The 16,847-nt window shown below is 40.6% G+C and overlaps 1 protein-coding gene across 1 annotated transcript in view; it reads right to left on the bottom strand.

The window, feature by feature from the left end:
- Positions 1-11,632, bottom strand: part of baiap3 (BAI1 associated protein 3) — a 36,433-nt gene extending 24,801 nt beyond the window's left edge. Inside the window, exons 1-3 of the mRNA XM_053444444.1 lie at positions 11,427-11,632; positions 1,378-1,501; positions 197-227 (exon numbers count right to left, since the gene is read on the bottom strand). Coding sequence (XP_053300419.1) covers positions 197-227; positions 1,378-1,492 — 146 coding nt within the window. The 5' untranslated portion in view covers positions 1,493-1,501; positions 11,427-11,632. The remainder of the gene's footprint in view (positions 1-196; positions 228-1,377; positions 1,502-11,426) is intronic.
- Between the last annotated feature and the right edge of the window lie 5,215 nt (positions 11,633-16,847).

The following is a 16,847-nucleotide window of genomic DNA, read 5'->3' as shown; positions in this document are numbered from 1 at the left end:
AGGCTACAGATATTGATTATTTTTTTATACCGATTACTCAAACAAGAAAATTAGGTTGCCATAGTTTGCCTGTCTAGTCAGCTTATTGCCGACCATAGTTAAGTTTCTTATTGTTAGGCAATTTCTAGTGGCCAAGGTTAGTATGGCAGGAGCATTGGAGGGAGTCAGGTGATAAATAGAAATATTGATAATTAACCTATTACTTTTATCTATAATCGTTCCAGACCCTTTTCGGTATGTTCATTATTGTAACCATGACAACAAGGGTTTCTCTAACCTTACGGAAGTCGACACACATACAAACATTAAGTTGAACATACACATTACAATACACAGTACAAATACACACTCAATACCTCAGCACACATAACATTCATGTATATTTACATTCACACACAGAAGCACACAAAAAAAGTAAAAAAAAAGGAAATTGCTCTTTTATTTTGAAATGCACAAAGACGTCTATGTTATTTGAGTAAAAACAGATGACATAAAAGTGCTATTGTGCAACCTACGTTGAAGTAGACGTGTGGACATGAGACCGTGTGGTGTAAACTTATACAAGAACGCAACGTTTGTGATCTCCTCAGAGCCTGACTGTGCATGTACTAGAGAAGCTGATGTGTCCAGGGGGAATAGGCAGCTTGTACATTGCCTCTTAATGGCAAGTCACAACTGTGGAATAAATGCCAGCAACATTAAAACACTGCTGACAAGAAGTGATTATCTACGGCTTAGGCAGGACAGAAGATGAATTAATAACAGACAATAATCATTGCCTATGTGCTGCCGTTTTTGAAAAGCTGTCAGTACAATACTGAGCTGCCCTGACTGCAATTTAAATTCCAAAATTAATGTATTGTGTAATGTCCACCAGGTGTAGAGAGCAGTTATCACTTAAAATGGACATTTTCCAAGAAAACATGTGTTTGCTCAATAGCGGTAGAGCAGTTCCAACTTTGATTTTGCTGCAGCCTCACTCTGTAGGCATTGTGCGTAGATCAGAAGTGTTATCTCCAGATGCAGCTAACTTTATGGAGAAAAAAATTGCAGATTTTCCAATAAATATTAACAAGCTCCCTCTTGAAACAAAGCTTTCAGTTCTACCATCCGACTAAATACTGATTACTTGTACTCTACATATCGGGAGTTTTTAAATCTGATGGGTGCTACCATAATTCACGTAAACAAACTAGCGGCAAAGTATTCATAAAAGAATATATATATATATATTATAAATAAAAAAGCACTAAAAGTTCACAGAATTCCATGAAATAATAACCTTGTAATAACCAGAATCCAATTACAGCACTCAACGCCAGGTGTAAGTAAAAGAGCTCACACCAGCGACTCACCTGCGGGGTAACGGGTCAGGACTGTGTGTAAGGGGGCTGCCGGGGGTGGGCGGCGGCGGCTCCCTCCGGCTCCTCAGCGACTGGCTCCTCTGCACCTGCCGCAGCACACTGCTCTTCAGGTCCAGCAGCGTCGTCATGTTGGTTCACTGCAGACACAAAGAGCCAACATCACGTTAACTGTCACTCCACTGCAAGAGCATGACTGGCAGCGTTTGCATGAAGGAGTAACTCACAAGCCTGACTCTGAGAAAGCGAGTCAAAACATTTTTACGGTGCGATCATATTCATACAACTGGTTGTTTCCTGACATACAGTCGGTGTCAAGGGTTTCTCGTGGTCGGATCCGCTGCAAAGCATACATACACCTTTGCTCTTTCAACATAATTATACTCTTTCTGGGTCTGTCTGGCTGATGCCCCAGGGTGTGCAATTTATCCTCTACCTTTTAATCTGTTCAGTTCAGTCACACAACCTTTATTTATGGGACTTTGTAAAGAAATATGCAAATCAAGAAGCAGTGGCGAGCTGGGAGTCATAAGAGCTTCATTATAGCAATGTTAGAAAAAGGGTTGCGTTATCAAAATAAAAAGGCAAGAAAAGAACGCATAAATATAGCACCAACTATGTTTAGAAATGTTTTCCTGAATGTCTTAAAGGTTCAGTGTGTACAATTTGTCGATATTTAGTGGGGACATTTCATGTTGTAGCTCAATGCCCCCACACCCTCACCTCACCCTCCCCTCTCCAAACATGAAAGAGAACCGTTTCAATTAGATAACATGTCATTTAGCTTCTATCCAAAGCTTCTTTACAATTTGTGCATTCTACACCTATGAGGGGCCATTTTGGGCTTCAGCAATTGGTCTAAGAAAAGAAAGGCACAAGTGTTGAGAGGCCCACTCAGTAACAACTCATGTACCTGTACATCGCAGGTATTATGATCAATGGTTAAACATTGAACTAAGTGTTAATCATGTAATTTGCACTTTCTCCCTCTTGACAAACAATCCACATGTAACTGGCATTAATTGCAAAGCAGCCAAGTAATTAGGATCGTTCAGTTGAAAGGGAGCTGTTGAGTTCCCAACAGTGTAAAAGGAAACACTGGTTCCTGATTTTTAATTGTGGGCTTGGCTGGACATAAAGTATTTTTCAACAATGGTACAATCCAAAACTCAAAAAGCCAGCAGGGGTTCAGCTTCATGGAAATATTTGGGGGGGCTGCTGTGCTTTGCTCAGTCGCCCCAAAGACCTCATGAAGGCCACACATGCTACATTTGATGTCACACAGAGAGCAGTTAGATGCATTGCTCTATTACTGTTCATCTCCATCCATCCATCCATCCATTATCTATACCACTTATCCTTTTGAGGGTCACAGGGGGAGCTGCAGCCAATCCATGCTGCCATTGAGCGAGAGGCAGGGTCCACCCTGGACAGGTCACAAGTCCACCATGGGGCCAACATACAGAGACAAAAGCTGTCTCTTTGTTCAGCGGCTGCATCCTCCAACGGCCGCGTAAACTGTGTTGGCCAAACCAAAGATAAATTCTCTTGATGTTTTCGCCTAACTTTTTGCCGCCATTTCCTTTTTTTTTTAAAACAGTTTGTCACTGAAATCGCAATGAATTGTGGGGTATGTTGGGCCGGGAAGGATCCTCCCGATGGCACCTTCGTTGCTCTATTCTAGAAGAACATATTTGACAGCCACATTAAGACGCCTTCGAATTCGACAGCCTAGTCGCACAGCTGTGATGCAATCGGCCTACGAATGCAGCAGACGATGGATTTGATGCCTGAATTGGAACACAGCTAACGAACCATTCACACTCACATAAACAACTATGTTAAATCTAGAGTCTCCAATTAACCTAACCAAGCCGCAGAACCCGCAGAAAAGTACACAAGCCTGTGCTTGCTGTGTACATCTCCACTGATGTCCTTTTAAAACAACTGTCTGGATGTTTAATTAAGTCCGACACCGAATCTGACAAATTAAATATAAGTTAAAGTAGCTGGCCTAACAAAAAGCATTTTTTATTTTTAAACATGATTTAAAGTGTCATTGCCCAAGTTTGGATAACAAGAGCAATACCGGTCTCACTTCTGTACAATTTGTTAGCTTAGTGTTAAGATGGGAAAACTATTTGGACTAGCTGTTTTTTTTACATTAGTTCTATAAAGATTAGAGGAATATCTCAGTTTTTGACTTTTATAGTTACTGGTAGCAAGATTTTGTGTTGGCCGTTTTCATTTTTGCCGTTTTCATTTTTCCTAGATTAGTTGGCGGTTGGCTGTCATTTCAACTCAAAGAAGGGAAAATAGACTGATATCAGTCTTTAAAATATAATAAAACCAAACACATTGTCCTCCGTTCTTTAATTAACCTTATGCAAATGTGTATTTCTCAAAAAAAAAGTGAAATCCACTTTTAAATCCAGCTCTACTTACTGTAAGTAATACATGTTAAAGCAATAAATAGTAATAACAGGAACAATCATAACATAAAGTAATTTAGGAAAATATGGGGACAAAGGCATTAACATATAAAAAAAATAATAGGTCAAATCATTACTTTCCTGCATATTTTTATGTATGGCAGCTTCTAAATTTAGTAATATTTAACTAAGTGTTATGCAACCATTTGTAGAAAAAGGAAAACTTTTCTTGACTACTTCTCATAACTGTGGAATACCATATTTAGAAAAACGAGCCTCCTTGACGACCTTAGCGAGATTGGCACTATGTTGCTAAGCAATTCCCTCAGACAAAGTAGGTCTTGATGCCATTAAGTGAAGCCTCAATTTGGCTTCATGTCGACTTTAAAATATAACTGAGTTATGTGACACCATAACAGTTTTGTGCTCTCACTACTCACCCCTAGTAGAAGAGCCGAAGAATAAAATATACCAAGTTATATCAGTATCCGTGCATGTCAGCATTCTCCCCAGGATAAATGTAAAGAAAAAGGTAGAGGACGTGTCAAACTTTACAAATTCCTTGCAATAGCAACATCAAATGTTTTTATATTTGCCGACAGACTCTGCAGTCTCAATCAAAAAATATAAACTGTCTTTCCGTTTGTGTGTTTGTGTGTGCATTTTTAAGTGCAATGCTCCTTCATGGCTTTTTGTGGTCAAAAGTCAGTATCCAAACTTCATTATGTTCCTCTGCTATATTTCCTTTATTAGGAGGTAATCCTTTAAATCTTGACAGAAGGTTGGGTGTCTATAAATACCTGAGGATCAATATTGAAGTCAGTCACTAAATCCTCGGTGGAACAGAATACATTTACTAGCTGCCACAGTTTTCAAGTGCAACATAACATGCCAAGGCTCCATAGAAGCATCCCCCATTCATTTTGAGTGAAAGAAAAATCTGATTGCGAGGTTATTGATTGCATAAATGACAGCAGTTTCTACAGCCAAACACTCACACACACTAATCTGCCTAGCAACTGAAGGAGAGAGTGAAGTCTAATCAAAGAGTCTCTTTAAAAGCATACCATCACTTTGGTCCCTGCTTCTCCATTTTACTGCATTTTCTTATAATTAGGACTGTGATACTGGCTCCAACTAGCCTGGATGCCAGACGAACTTAGCCCCGCCCACAACATTTTTGGTCGGGCAGTTCGGTCTGGAGGTGCTCCATTGGGAAAAAATTATGGGGCGTGTTTCAACTGACCAGGAAGTAAAATTCCTCTTCTCTCAATTGGATAGACCTACAACCAATCAGAGCAACGTAGTATGTGACGTATGCTAAGCAACGCATTGTGAGTTATTTACTAACGCCGGGTTCACACCGGACGCTTCAGCTCAGCGCCAAGCCTTAAATAACAGCTGGCTCCCATCCACTCCAATGTTAAAACTTTGTGCCGGTCACACCGGAGGCTGAAGCACTCCGGTGTGACCGGCCACAACAAAAATGTTGTGGGCGGGGCCAAGTTCGTCTGGCATCCAGGCTAGGCTCCAACTGCATAACTTGAGTCTTTTGTGAGGCTCCACATTTGTTTATACTGGCTCACTGTTTGGGACAAAGGCCGCCTGAGGGTTTTTAAAACAGGCAAATGGGCAATGATCAAACTTTTCAAGATAAGAAAGCTGTTTCATGTTAGTAAAGCAAAAACTTAAGAATATTGCAAAAACTTTGGTGCAGATCCAGATTTTTCTTTCACTTGCTTCTTTATTTTTGTTAATAAATCAGAGTATAATTTTGGGAAAAAATAAACATTTAGAAGACTGATATAAATGAGTGTGTGCAATGACTCCAGACCGAACTGCCTGACAAAAAATGTTGTGGGCGGGGCCAAGTTCGTCTGGCATCCAGGCTAGGCTCCAACTGCATAACTTGAGTCTTTTGTGAGGCTCCAATGGTCCGACCCAGTAAAGGGGGAAGAGACAGAACACTCGAAAAAAGAGAGAAAAAGACCTGACAAGGACACAAGAGCGAGGGTTTGATTGATGGAGAAGTAGTTTCAGAGGACAGTCAGACAGACTCAGACAGTCAGACGCTCTTTTCAATAGTTGACAGCCAATGTCTACGTCTGTGTGAAAAAGAAGCAATGAAACCGTGGGCTGAGAAATTGTTCAGCCAGCAAAAGACAAAATAGTCACTGTTATTAACAAACTGTAATAGAGGACAATTAACTTGGTGTGCAGAAGAGATTCTGAGAGGAATTTAAAGGAAATGTTAATTGGTGTTTAGTTTTATATTTAAAGACGAACAGCACTTGCAGCAAATAGATACACAGAAACTCAACATACTGGCTTGTATGACTACTGTCATTTAGAGAGCAGAAAGCAGTAGGCTTTCCTGCTCGGAGAAGCCGGGTATTCATGGTACAGTACAGGTTGCATCATTGGCTGAGCCAAAGGACACAGTATGCCATTAATCCAGGAGACTGATATCTGTTATCCACTTGGAGTATTCTCACTTTACTCAAGTCGAGTAAAGTGTCGATACTCCTTCCCTGATAGATATTATCAAAGAGTCTTTAACAATATGCCTCAGAAAGCACCTGTTGGAATTTCCTCAATGACTACTTCACATATTGAATCACTATATTTTCCAAAATTTCTGTTTTCGTTCAAATGTTTTGCAAGTGCATAGAAATATTCAACTATAGCCAAAGTGTTGTCTCAAAGGTTTTTCTACTGATTTATAATAATGACACACTAGGTCTAACTTTAGATTCATCAGTTTCTAACCATGATTAATTTTTTTATGGAATCAGCTTGTAACCATATAATTTACCGACCTCCAAATTCAGAAATGTAGCATCAAAATATATCTGGGATTTTTTGGGATCTGCCGATGAAAGCAGGGGTATATTTTTGATAGAAGACTGATGCTTCGATACCCTAAGGGTGAAGTGACCCTAATAGCGCTAATACAAAAATAAGATTCAAACAGGATTTATTACATATATAAATAAACTATAATATCAAAATAAACCCTGAAAATCTAGCAAGAACAGGAAGAACACACACATGATTCTAAATGGCACAATGAGAGAAAGCATTAATCCAAGTATCATATCGTATCAGATGAGTCCATCATTACTAAGTTGTTTGCATTTGCCAATTCTTTCAACAAACCCTTCAGTCAGATAGAGAATTTAAGCCAAAAAATAATTGCAGTGATCCATCACTGTCATGTTCTCTTATTAAAAGGAAAAAAATTGAGATACACTTTCAATTAAAGTTTGTCAATACCTTCAAAGTGGATACATTTCTTTCATCTTTCTCTAAGGAGTCATCTCCAGGCCTGAAACTATTTAGGTACAACATCACTGAGAACTGCAACTCCTCCGCTAACTAACATTTTCAATAGATGTCTGATTACTGGCTGAACTGAATACATTCGACCAGACTACTTTGTGAACAACTACTTGCTCTCAACATGCTTTCAGGCCTTGTTTCTTCTCTGGTCCAGATGATTGACCACAGGCTCAAGGACCCTGATAAAAGCCAATTAGTTATGCTTTTGATCGAAGCCCATGGATTTACTATGTTAAGGTCAAAACATGCTTTACTATGTTGAAGCCAAAACAGTTTGATCTCCCCCTGGTGGCTGGCTGCAGTACAGGTTGTAGACCCTATATGCTAGCAGAAGGGACAAACAATAAACCAAAAGTATACAGCAAGTAAAGTTTTTCCAAAGATACAATTTCAGGTAGTTCTTATCACACTGGTGTATTTGCTATTTTGTCTGGTAAGTTGGGCTTTAATTTGTTAATTGATGCTACAAAAACAGGGTGAAATATCATGATTGACAGCTGAGATGATTTCACAATTAGTCAAGAGAATGAATCATTGGGGGCTTGATATCAAAGCTCAACTCACTACTGTGCAGACTCTGGCACTAAATTATGTCAAAAGCAAAATATGGCGGCACCCGTATCCAACATGTTTTGGCCTCTGATTTGTAATTAAACCAAAGCTAAGGCCCGCGGGTTAATAAGTTAAAGAAGAGTTTTTAATCCAATATTTTCACCATTAGACAGTATCATTCAATTGATTGTATGCAGTGTTCCAGTGCTGTAATGTCTGGTTGACTTACAACTTCTATAAAACGCCTTTAAGTGCCTTTCGTTGCTGAACATAAGGGGCTACAGCATGTGAGGAGAGGTGTTCACCATTAACGCTACCCTGCGCGACTTCTGTTCAGCAGTGTCATGCTCTTGTCATGATTTCTTCAGGAGGCAATGCAGCAGAAATACCTGAGGCATAGACACGTTTGGCTGCTGTGCTGCACAGAGAAAACCTGTTTCATAACCTCAAACTACCATGCATCAGACACACACAAAAAGCTCTGCTCACGCATCACATCAGATCCACCTCATGCAGCCTGGTGAGCGAGGGGAGCTGACAGCTAACAGGCACCGCAGAGCAGCTGTCTCCCAGGTGAACTCATTTCAATTACAGGAGAGGATCGCTCCCAACTGGATTTCACTCTGCCTCAGCCGTCAACCCACAGTGACAAAAACGGGTCGACGTGCCACCGACGGTGGGGCGCCGGCTGCCAAGGAAACACTGTCAAAGCCAAGTAAATGCCTTTTTCGCTACATTGGTGTCAAAGCTGAGCCAGGGAAACACTTGCTCACCACTGTCTCTCTCCTGTGAGAGCCAATGAGCCCGGCAGCCAAAGCCGCCTTGCTGATAAAAGGGGGTGTCTCTATGGTAACAGCAGACGAAAGGGAGCCGGTAAATACAGGTAAATGCAATTTTACAAAGCCAAGAAAAAAAAGAAGCCCTTTCATTTGTTTGCTTTAACACAGTTTAACACGTAGAGCAATATATAAAACACACTTATTCATGACAGCAGGCCAAAACCTGGTCACTTCATTCCCTGACACAACTGTGGTAGAGGTCCATATAAGACAATTCCTCCTCTATATAGAATCTCTTTTAAGCAATGTCAGTCACTGTAACACTTCAGAGTCACTTCAAGAGCTTCACTGGTGTTCCCACTTCTCACTCCTTTCCCATTTGACATCTCCAAAAGTATACATAAAAGACGGCCAGAGATTCTGTAGCGGATCAATAAAGTAGCGAGGTTTACACTGTTCTGCAGCGGTCGGTCATTGGCAGCTTCAAACGCACCGGAGATTAGTCTTCGTGGGGTTTTCAGAAACGCACCTATCTAAGTCATTAGTCTATTGTTGTCGAGCTCTTCTTTAAGTGTCTGTCTGAGCGTGAAAGCTTCATCCTTTAGAGTGCTGTTGAGTGTTTCAAAGGGGCTGGGACAGACACAGGGAGCGAGGAAAAGACGAGGAGGAGAGAGGGGTTTCTTTGTCTCGGAAAGAACATAATCAATGTAATTAGGGGCATGCATTTAATTCATTACATTCCTCCCGAGTCTCCGAAATGAAAGGTGAGTATTAACCATCCCCCATTGTGGTGACATTGACAGTCCTGTAATTAAATCAAATACACATTCTGACCTCCATATTCCCCCGAGACTTCATTATACGACATGAGCCGGAGGAGATTCAAGTCATAACTCTAAGTAAATCATGCTGTAGTGCCACTGACGATAACAACTATGGCTGTCATGGCATTGAAGACGGAGCCTAAAGCCTCATCACTGGCCATCAGTTATATTATGCAAGTCGGCCTTTAGGGACAAATCGATCCAGCTGTCACTTTCTGTCTAATCTAAAACGAGCTGTCAAGTGGATTCGATGTAAAAAAAACAAACAGCAACAACAACGTGTGACAAAGTGTAGACATCGCTATGACCTAGACCCTATCCACTTGTAGATAACAAATAGTCCATAATCCAACAAAAGAAACTGTGCATCTAGTCGTATACTCCCCAAAGCCCCCCCGGAGTCTGTATTGTCAAGGCAAATGACGGGCACTTTGGCTCGGAGAGACTGATTGCCAGAGAAAATCCCAGGAATTGACGGCTGTGAGCTTTAAAGGGCGTCTGCAGCCACGCACACAGAATTAAATAAATAAAGAATATGAAACTTAAACAATGGTGCACATCTTTGCTCATTATACCACAGATAATACATCCTTTGTCAGCCTGAGAGACACTCACTCCAGCGGTAACTGTCAAAAATAGCAGCCATTGAGTCTTCATGCGGAAGAAATGCCGCCGCCTCCGTAGTTTACGCACAGAACATCAAACTGAACTGCGCAACAGCACAAGTGATGCTCGGAAGTCACGCAACTGCACAGACTCTAACAAATTACACACTTCCCAACAATATATTAGCACAGCCTTTCCATAACCTCTTTTTTTTCTGCCTCAGTGCAGCAGGAGGAAAAACACTGGGGAGGCAGTTTTTATAATAGACAGGTTTGATCCACTGTATAATAATAGGAGGGGATGATTAATTAATGACTAAAGGACTCATAATAATTTGTCTAAAGTGGAGTTATGACCTCCACAAGGAGGAGAGAGAGCCACACGGAGCCACAGAATTTCAACTGTTCAACTAAACAGGCAAAGATGTGATGATTGAACATCATCATTGCCTTGCTCTTTAAATTTGCTGCACATGTAACTACTGTCAATATTCAAAATGCAGGTAAATTACACGCTTGCAGTTGCTGCTGCTGTCACTGGGGGAGAAAAGAGAGGCTGTGTGTGAGAGAGAAAGAGAGCGAGAGAGAAAGAGAGAGAGCTCCACAGGCATCTCCAATGCATCCAATTGATTTATACATACACAGTGTAAACCAAGCACTCACTGTGTGTCAGCTACCAAAGGAGTTAAACTCACACAGAGATGAAGAAACCGAAAAACCTCTTATTCATTTTTATTATCCTGACAAACACGAGACTTATTTAAGGAAAAATGTGCGTCAGAATAAAAAAAAACCTCTTCTACTTCGGGTTTACAAATGTTCAGCTATATTCAAGATGTTTTTGTCAACTAGGGTGAATACAATAACAACTTCACATGCTCTATCTTTTACCTGATGTGATACTGGTGTGTTGCACTTGTGTGTTTGTGTCTCTGTGTGTGTGTATGTGTGTTAATCAGAAACCAGAAATCAATGCAACCTTGCTCACCTGTAGTTTCAGTAAAAAACAATGTTATACAACATTTCCCTGAGATAGAACTCCACAATGTCTGTATGTGTGTGTGTGTGTGTGTGTGTGTGTGTGTGTGTGTGTGTGTGTGTGTGTGTGTGTGTGTGTGTTGCACTCAGAGTCAGCTTAAAGCATCTGATCAGGTTTGCACCATCATTCTGTGGATTCTTATGATGAACAGAAGGGGAACTTTCACTATGGAGGACAGATTAAAAAGCTGCAAGACGAACATTTCCTCTCAGAATACAAAAGTGGATCAGGTCTGAAACCCCCCCAGGAGACCCACCACACATCAACCACACATTCTTTCATATCACACATAGAACTTTAGACCCCTTAAAAAAGGCTTAATTCAAATGATTTCCAACTAATGTGGATTCTGATCAACAGGTGGATCTGAAGCAGCCTTCACATTGACATCATGAGTCGGAGCGGCTGACGCATGTGTAAAATAATTTGAGTTTGCGTTAGAGATCCAGATGTGATGCTGATGTTGGATGCAGAAGAAGCTCCTGAGCTCACCTGTGTCTCTGGAGCGGTTCTCCGGTGTGAGAGGTTTTCACTGATGTCAGGATCAGTGGATGTGCAGGCTCTCGGGAACAACAAGAAGAAGAAGAAGCGAGTCTTTCTTCTGTCGCGGTTGAACTTCTGTGAAAACAACAGCGATCGCTCGGTGTTTTGTTTCGTGTGATGCACGAGGAGACAAAAAGCTCCGATTAGTCCGCGGAAATGTCTGCTGGGCTCACGCGCCGCCAGTGCCCGCGCCAAATATGGTCACAGGAAGTGCAACGGCTACTTCACCACCCTCTGCTGCTGTCGGAAATATCGCAACTGCGAGTGGACGACACGACACCGGTTCACATCCCCTGAGAAAGAGAAAAGAAGAAACATGTTTAAAACACTCGTCCATTAACCCTCCTTCCCTCATCCCCTCATCCCTCCTCCTTACCCTCGCATCCCATCATCTTCACCCCCTTCACTAATCCTTTCATCCTCCATCCCTCATCCATGCATCCTCGTCCCCTCATCCCTGCATCCCTACCCCCATCCAATTATCCACCTTCCCTAATTCTGTCATCCTTATTCCCTCATCCATAACCCTAACCCTAACCCATCCTCCTTCCTTCCTTCCTTCCTTTACAAGCTACTCTTCCTCCACCTCTCCTGGTATAAAAGCTACTTACCTGCATCATACACTTGTTATTTATACCAATTAGCTCATTGGTGCAGCAATCAGCCATTAACCGCTGTTTCTCAGTGGAAAGCCATACTTGACTTGGCCTGATGTGTTTTGTTGTTACCCTTTGTAGCTCAGTGTAAAGAGTAGTAACATAAATGTGAGTATTAAGTGAGATCAGATCTATCTTCAAGAGGAAGAGCAGATAGTCCACTAACCAGATGGTTGGCGGTTCGATCCCCGTTTAACCCATTCCACGTGCTGATGTGTCCTTGGGCAAGATATTGAATCCAAAATTGCCTCAGTGGGCCAGCAGTGTATGGTTGATTTAAGATCGAGAAAGTGCTCCACGCACTGTATGAGTTTGAATGGCAAAACTGTATTGTAAACACTTTGGGTGGTCATTATGACTATAAAAGTGCTATACGGACCATTTATTCATTATTTATTGGTCACATAAAAGGGGAAATTAGCTCTATTGCAGCAGCAAAGACAACAGTCAAAAACTGGCTTCCTTAAAAGTAATGAATATGTACAAATGCAATAAACAATCTAATCTAAATGATGTATACAGTCTAAACAGATAAATAACATATGAGTAATACACAGCAAATATATGACAGTCACGCCATGGATAAAACTAAACAGCTATGACATAAAAATGGCTTTCTGGAAGTGTATATTATCTTTAAGAATTACAGTTTAACTTTTTGGATACTTTCTGACCAGGGGCAGGGGATGTGAAAAGACGGAGTTTACATTGTGCACCTGAAGGCATCATTTTACTGTTGCTGAGGGATGTTGCTGAGAAAAATCCTCTCAGCTACAAAGGTGAACAAGGTCCGACTGTCAGTCACTGACATCAGTGTACATGTTGTTCTGCTTAATGAGCTCCAACACGAGCAATGCCAGTATTTCCAAGAAACACTTGAAGGGGACCTACATATATGTAATCATACCACTCAGGAGACAGGAAGTCCTTGAATTTACATCGAAAAGAGTCTGAACAGAAAAAACACAAAGTTCGTATATTTTCAGTTCAAAGATTACATAGTGTCACTCGTTGTATGTTAGCGTTGGATAACAACCCTAACAATAATCACAAAAAGAAGGGTAAACAATGATCTTTCCATCCATCCAGAGCAGGAAAGTGAGACTAAGGACAATAAAGAGAGAGATGCATTAAAAGTAGGATGATGTTAAATCTAAAAATGTAGGTTACAATATATATATACCTGTATATAAACAAATTTATCATCATTAATAATATTATCTTACTTTAGAATGTGGTTGAATAATTGAATGTCATAAATATAAATCATTGTACTACCTCTAAATGTGGGTTAATAGACAATGTCACTGCCCAAAAGCCTGTTTTATTTTTACACTGCGTCCACCATTAATCACGGTGTTACCGCCAAAGACCATAACCTAATAAGCATGCCATGGTAACCAAAAATAGTACATGAAAGGTAATTAAAATGGTAAATCAAAGGTCATTGAAATGGTAAATCCAATTAATACAGAGATAAACTAAAATCCTGGCTGGGATACCTGTTGTGACAATGTGTCCTGCATCAGTCCTTGGTGGAATGACACTCTGATAGTAATATTTACAGCACATGCAAATAAGACCAGATGATGCACAGTTCGAAGCCCTCGTATTACAGGAAGTGTCGGCCACCTTCTCACTTGTCTGTTTGCACGTTAGGACACACGAGAGGAAGGGAATGTGCACGGATGCTTTAAATAGGCACAGGAGCATTAATTACATGCTTGCCGCGGAGAGGTGTCTCTCTCCAAGCACAGAAATGATTTCACACGTGACCATTATAATTGGAGCTGCAGTCGCCTCCAAGCGAAAAGCTGGAAGGGATCCCTTCATCAGCATCAACAAAGTCAAAGCTTGTCAGCATCCGGTGATTAGGGAGTTCCCTTCTCACTGTTTACCCATGATCTACATAAGAGGAATTTCTGAAGCACTCATTAGGGGACGCACTACAAATTTAAACAGGTTATATTGGAGTAAATCTGTTTATGCGAACAATGGCCAAATTCTTGCTGCAAACTGCAGATTGATGAAAAGGTTGAGACCCTGTTTTGGGCCTTTTTGTGAAGGTCAAAACAAACGTATAAAGTATCAGTTGTACATTGGGTAAACACGAAGATATTATTCACAATTAGTCCCATAACCACTGATTTTCAGTTCAAAGCCAGTGCTCTTCAATACTTGGTCCTTCATCAGGTAATGGTGGGATATAAACAGCCTCAGCTACTTATTTACAACTTTGTCTTGTATCTCGTACTAAACAAAGTTAAAAGAAGGTTAATAGAATGAATTCTCTCGGATTGAGACAGACTCCTGGGCTTCAAATGAGAGGCGGTCAATACAAAAAAAATAATAATCTGACAACAAGTCCAAAGCTGGAGTCTGGAGAATTACATCAGAGACCTTATCCAATGCACTTCTGAGGAAAAAATAAAAATATACAAAAACAACTCTGATTCGGATATGCTTTGACATCATTTTCAGCAAATTCAAGCAGAAGGCTTTTCCCATATTGAGAGATAAGACACATGCGACCCTTTGCCTTGTTTCCATGGTCACGTCATTAGAGAACTTCCCCAGCTGGCTCCGGCTGCTTGATGTGTCGACGGCGAATAACAAGCGAAAGATTTTGTTACGCCAGAGGAAAACAAAAGCTACTTTTGAATCTTTCACTCGACCTGAAGTCCTATGACTTAATGGAACCACCGAGGAGGATGTATTTTATTTATTTTTTTAATGTTTTTTTTATACATATTATGTTATTTATAAACCAATCAGCTAAGTCAATGCATTTTCTCAGTCATTCAAAGGTTATTCAGTCACTTATAGTAACCATTTGTCTTATTTTTGAAGATGCGAGTCAGTACCCTCCCTTTTTCTCTTCTCTCTAGAGAATATGAGAGATGTTTGTCAGCAGTGAAGAGATGTGAATTTCACACAGCATCTTGTTATTGTTTCCATCTGCTGTGATTGCATTATTTCGACAGGTGATTTTCTGAATACTCTTAAAGGCCACATTCATCAGCGTGTTCATCAGAAGTCAGGGCTTCACAAAGCAGCGTACAGAGGGAATGATCTTGTTCTCAATGGTTTTAATCATGCAAATTGAATTTTGGAGAAGTGCTGACGGGTTAAAAAAAATGCACCCACTCGGATTGTGGTGGACAATATTCACCTTATGGACTAAGTTTTTCTGTCAATTTGGCAGGATCATGTTTTTATCATATTGTTTTTCCATTATGTTTTAACACATACACACACCCACACACACACACCAACACACACATGCCTGTGATTACTTTTCGCTGAAACTGCAAAAACACTATTTTGAGACACTGGTAACAAATTTAAAGGGGACATATTGTGCCCATTTTACCACAGTTGATATGGCTCCTTGGGGTTTTAATGAAATGTCTGTAGCATATTTTTGTCAAAATACCACAAGGATCATTTAAAACAGCACCTTTTTACCATGTCAAAAACAGCCCTCCTCAGATTGACCTGTTTTGAGTGCCCCGCCCCTCTCACCCCCGGTGAGCTTGGCTGCGAAAGCCCCAGCTCCCCAGCGCAGCCCCGCAGTTGGAGCAGTGGGAGCTTGAGCTGGCGCAGCAGTAGTGATGTGTCGTTTGTGAACGATTCGTTCATTTTGAACGAATCCTTACAAGGACTCGGGAGTAACAAGTCCTCTCAAAGAGAGATTCGTTCATTTTCTCGTGGCCAGGCATTGGGACTCTTGCATAGGCGGATGCAGGTCACGTGAAAAAGGATCCAAAGACTCGTATCCGGCAGAAGAACAAATCATTGATCCGAAGACTCTGTTGGCAGAAGAACGAAACATTGATCTGAAGACACGGTCGGGAGGCGAACGATTCGTTCATCTGCCCGTCAATTATTATTATAAATAAAAATTAATTAATCCTGCGCAGAAGTGGACTGCGCATGATTTATTTTATTTTATTAGGTTAATTCAATTTAATTTTACTTTAAATTAAATTTTTTGGGGACCTAGCACTGACAGTCACTGACAGACAGTGAGGCCCTATGAAATTGTCAATTGCCAATTCATTTGCCTTAAAAAAAAAAAAGAATCCTTACAATTTCAATAGGGCCTCACTGTCTGTCTGTGCTCTGGCCCTAATAAGTAAAATATCTTAACTTTGTGACTTATATTATCACTCAATTGTTTCTAAATTTCTAAACGTAATCCTGTTCTGTATTTACTGGGTGAGGAGAGGAGTCTCTATAATGTTCCACCGCAGATAGATTTAAAAAAAGAAGTGCAAAATCAATATGTTGTTTTTCAAATTAGCTCCATTTGGCATTAGTAAGACCAACTCTCCGTGTGATAGCTGTGGGTGTATTTCCTCCTTTATTTACATCTTCTCCACACACTTAACTGAAAATAGGAAACTTGTTATGATGTCTGTTCAGAAGGATGATTCATCTTGATTAAAAAGCTCTCACCCTTTCGAGTCCATCGCACGTACCCTGGCGTCAAGACAGCAATATCCTGTGATTTCAACAATCACAAGGGCAAAGATGTGGACATTGAAATGATTTAGTATCACATTAACACGTCATAGTCACATATTACAAACATAATGTCAGGACACCTCACTATAGCATGATCTTACATGGATACACACAGTACGTGTAAATATTAGTGTATGAGGTACTCAGGTATTATTAGACACCTCTTTGTACATATGGATCATGC

Source organism: Pleuronectes platessa, chromosome 16 (genome assembly GCF_947347685.1).
Source record: "Pleuronectes platessa chromosome 16, fPlePla1.1, whole genome shotgun sequence".
In the NCBI taxonomy this organism is placed as follows: domain Eukaryota; kingdom Metazoa; phylum Chordata; class Actinopteri; order Pleuronectiformes; family Pleuronectidae; genus Pleuronectes; species Pleuronectes platessa.
Note: the sequence above shows the minus strand (reverse complement) of the source record. Positions and strands in the feature narration are given on the sequence as shown.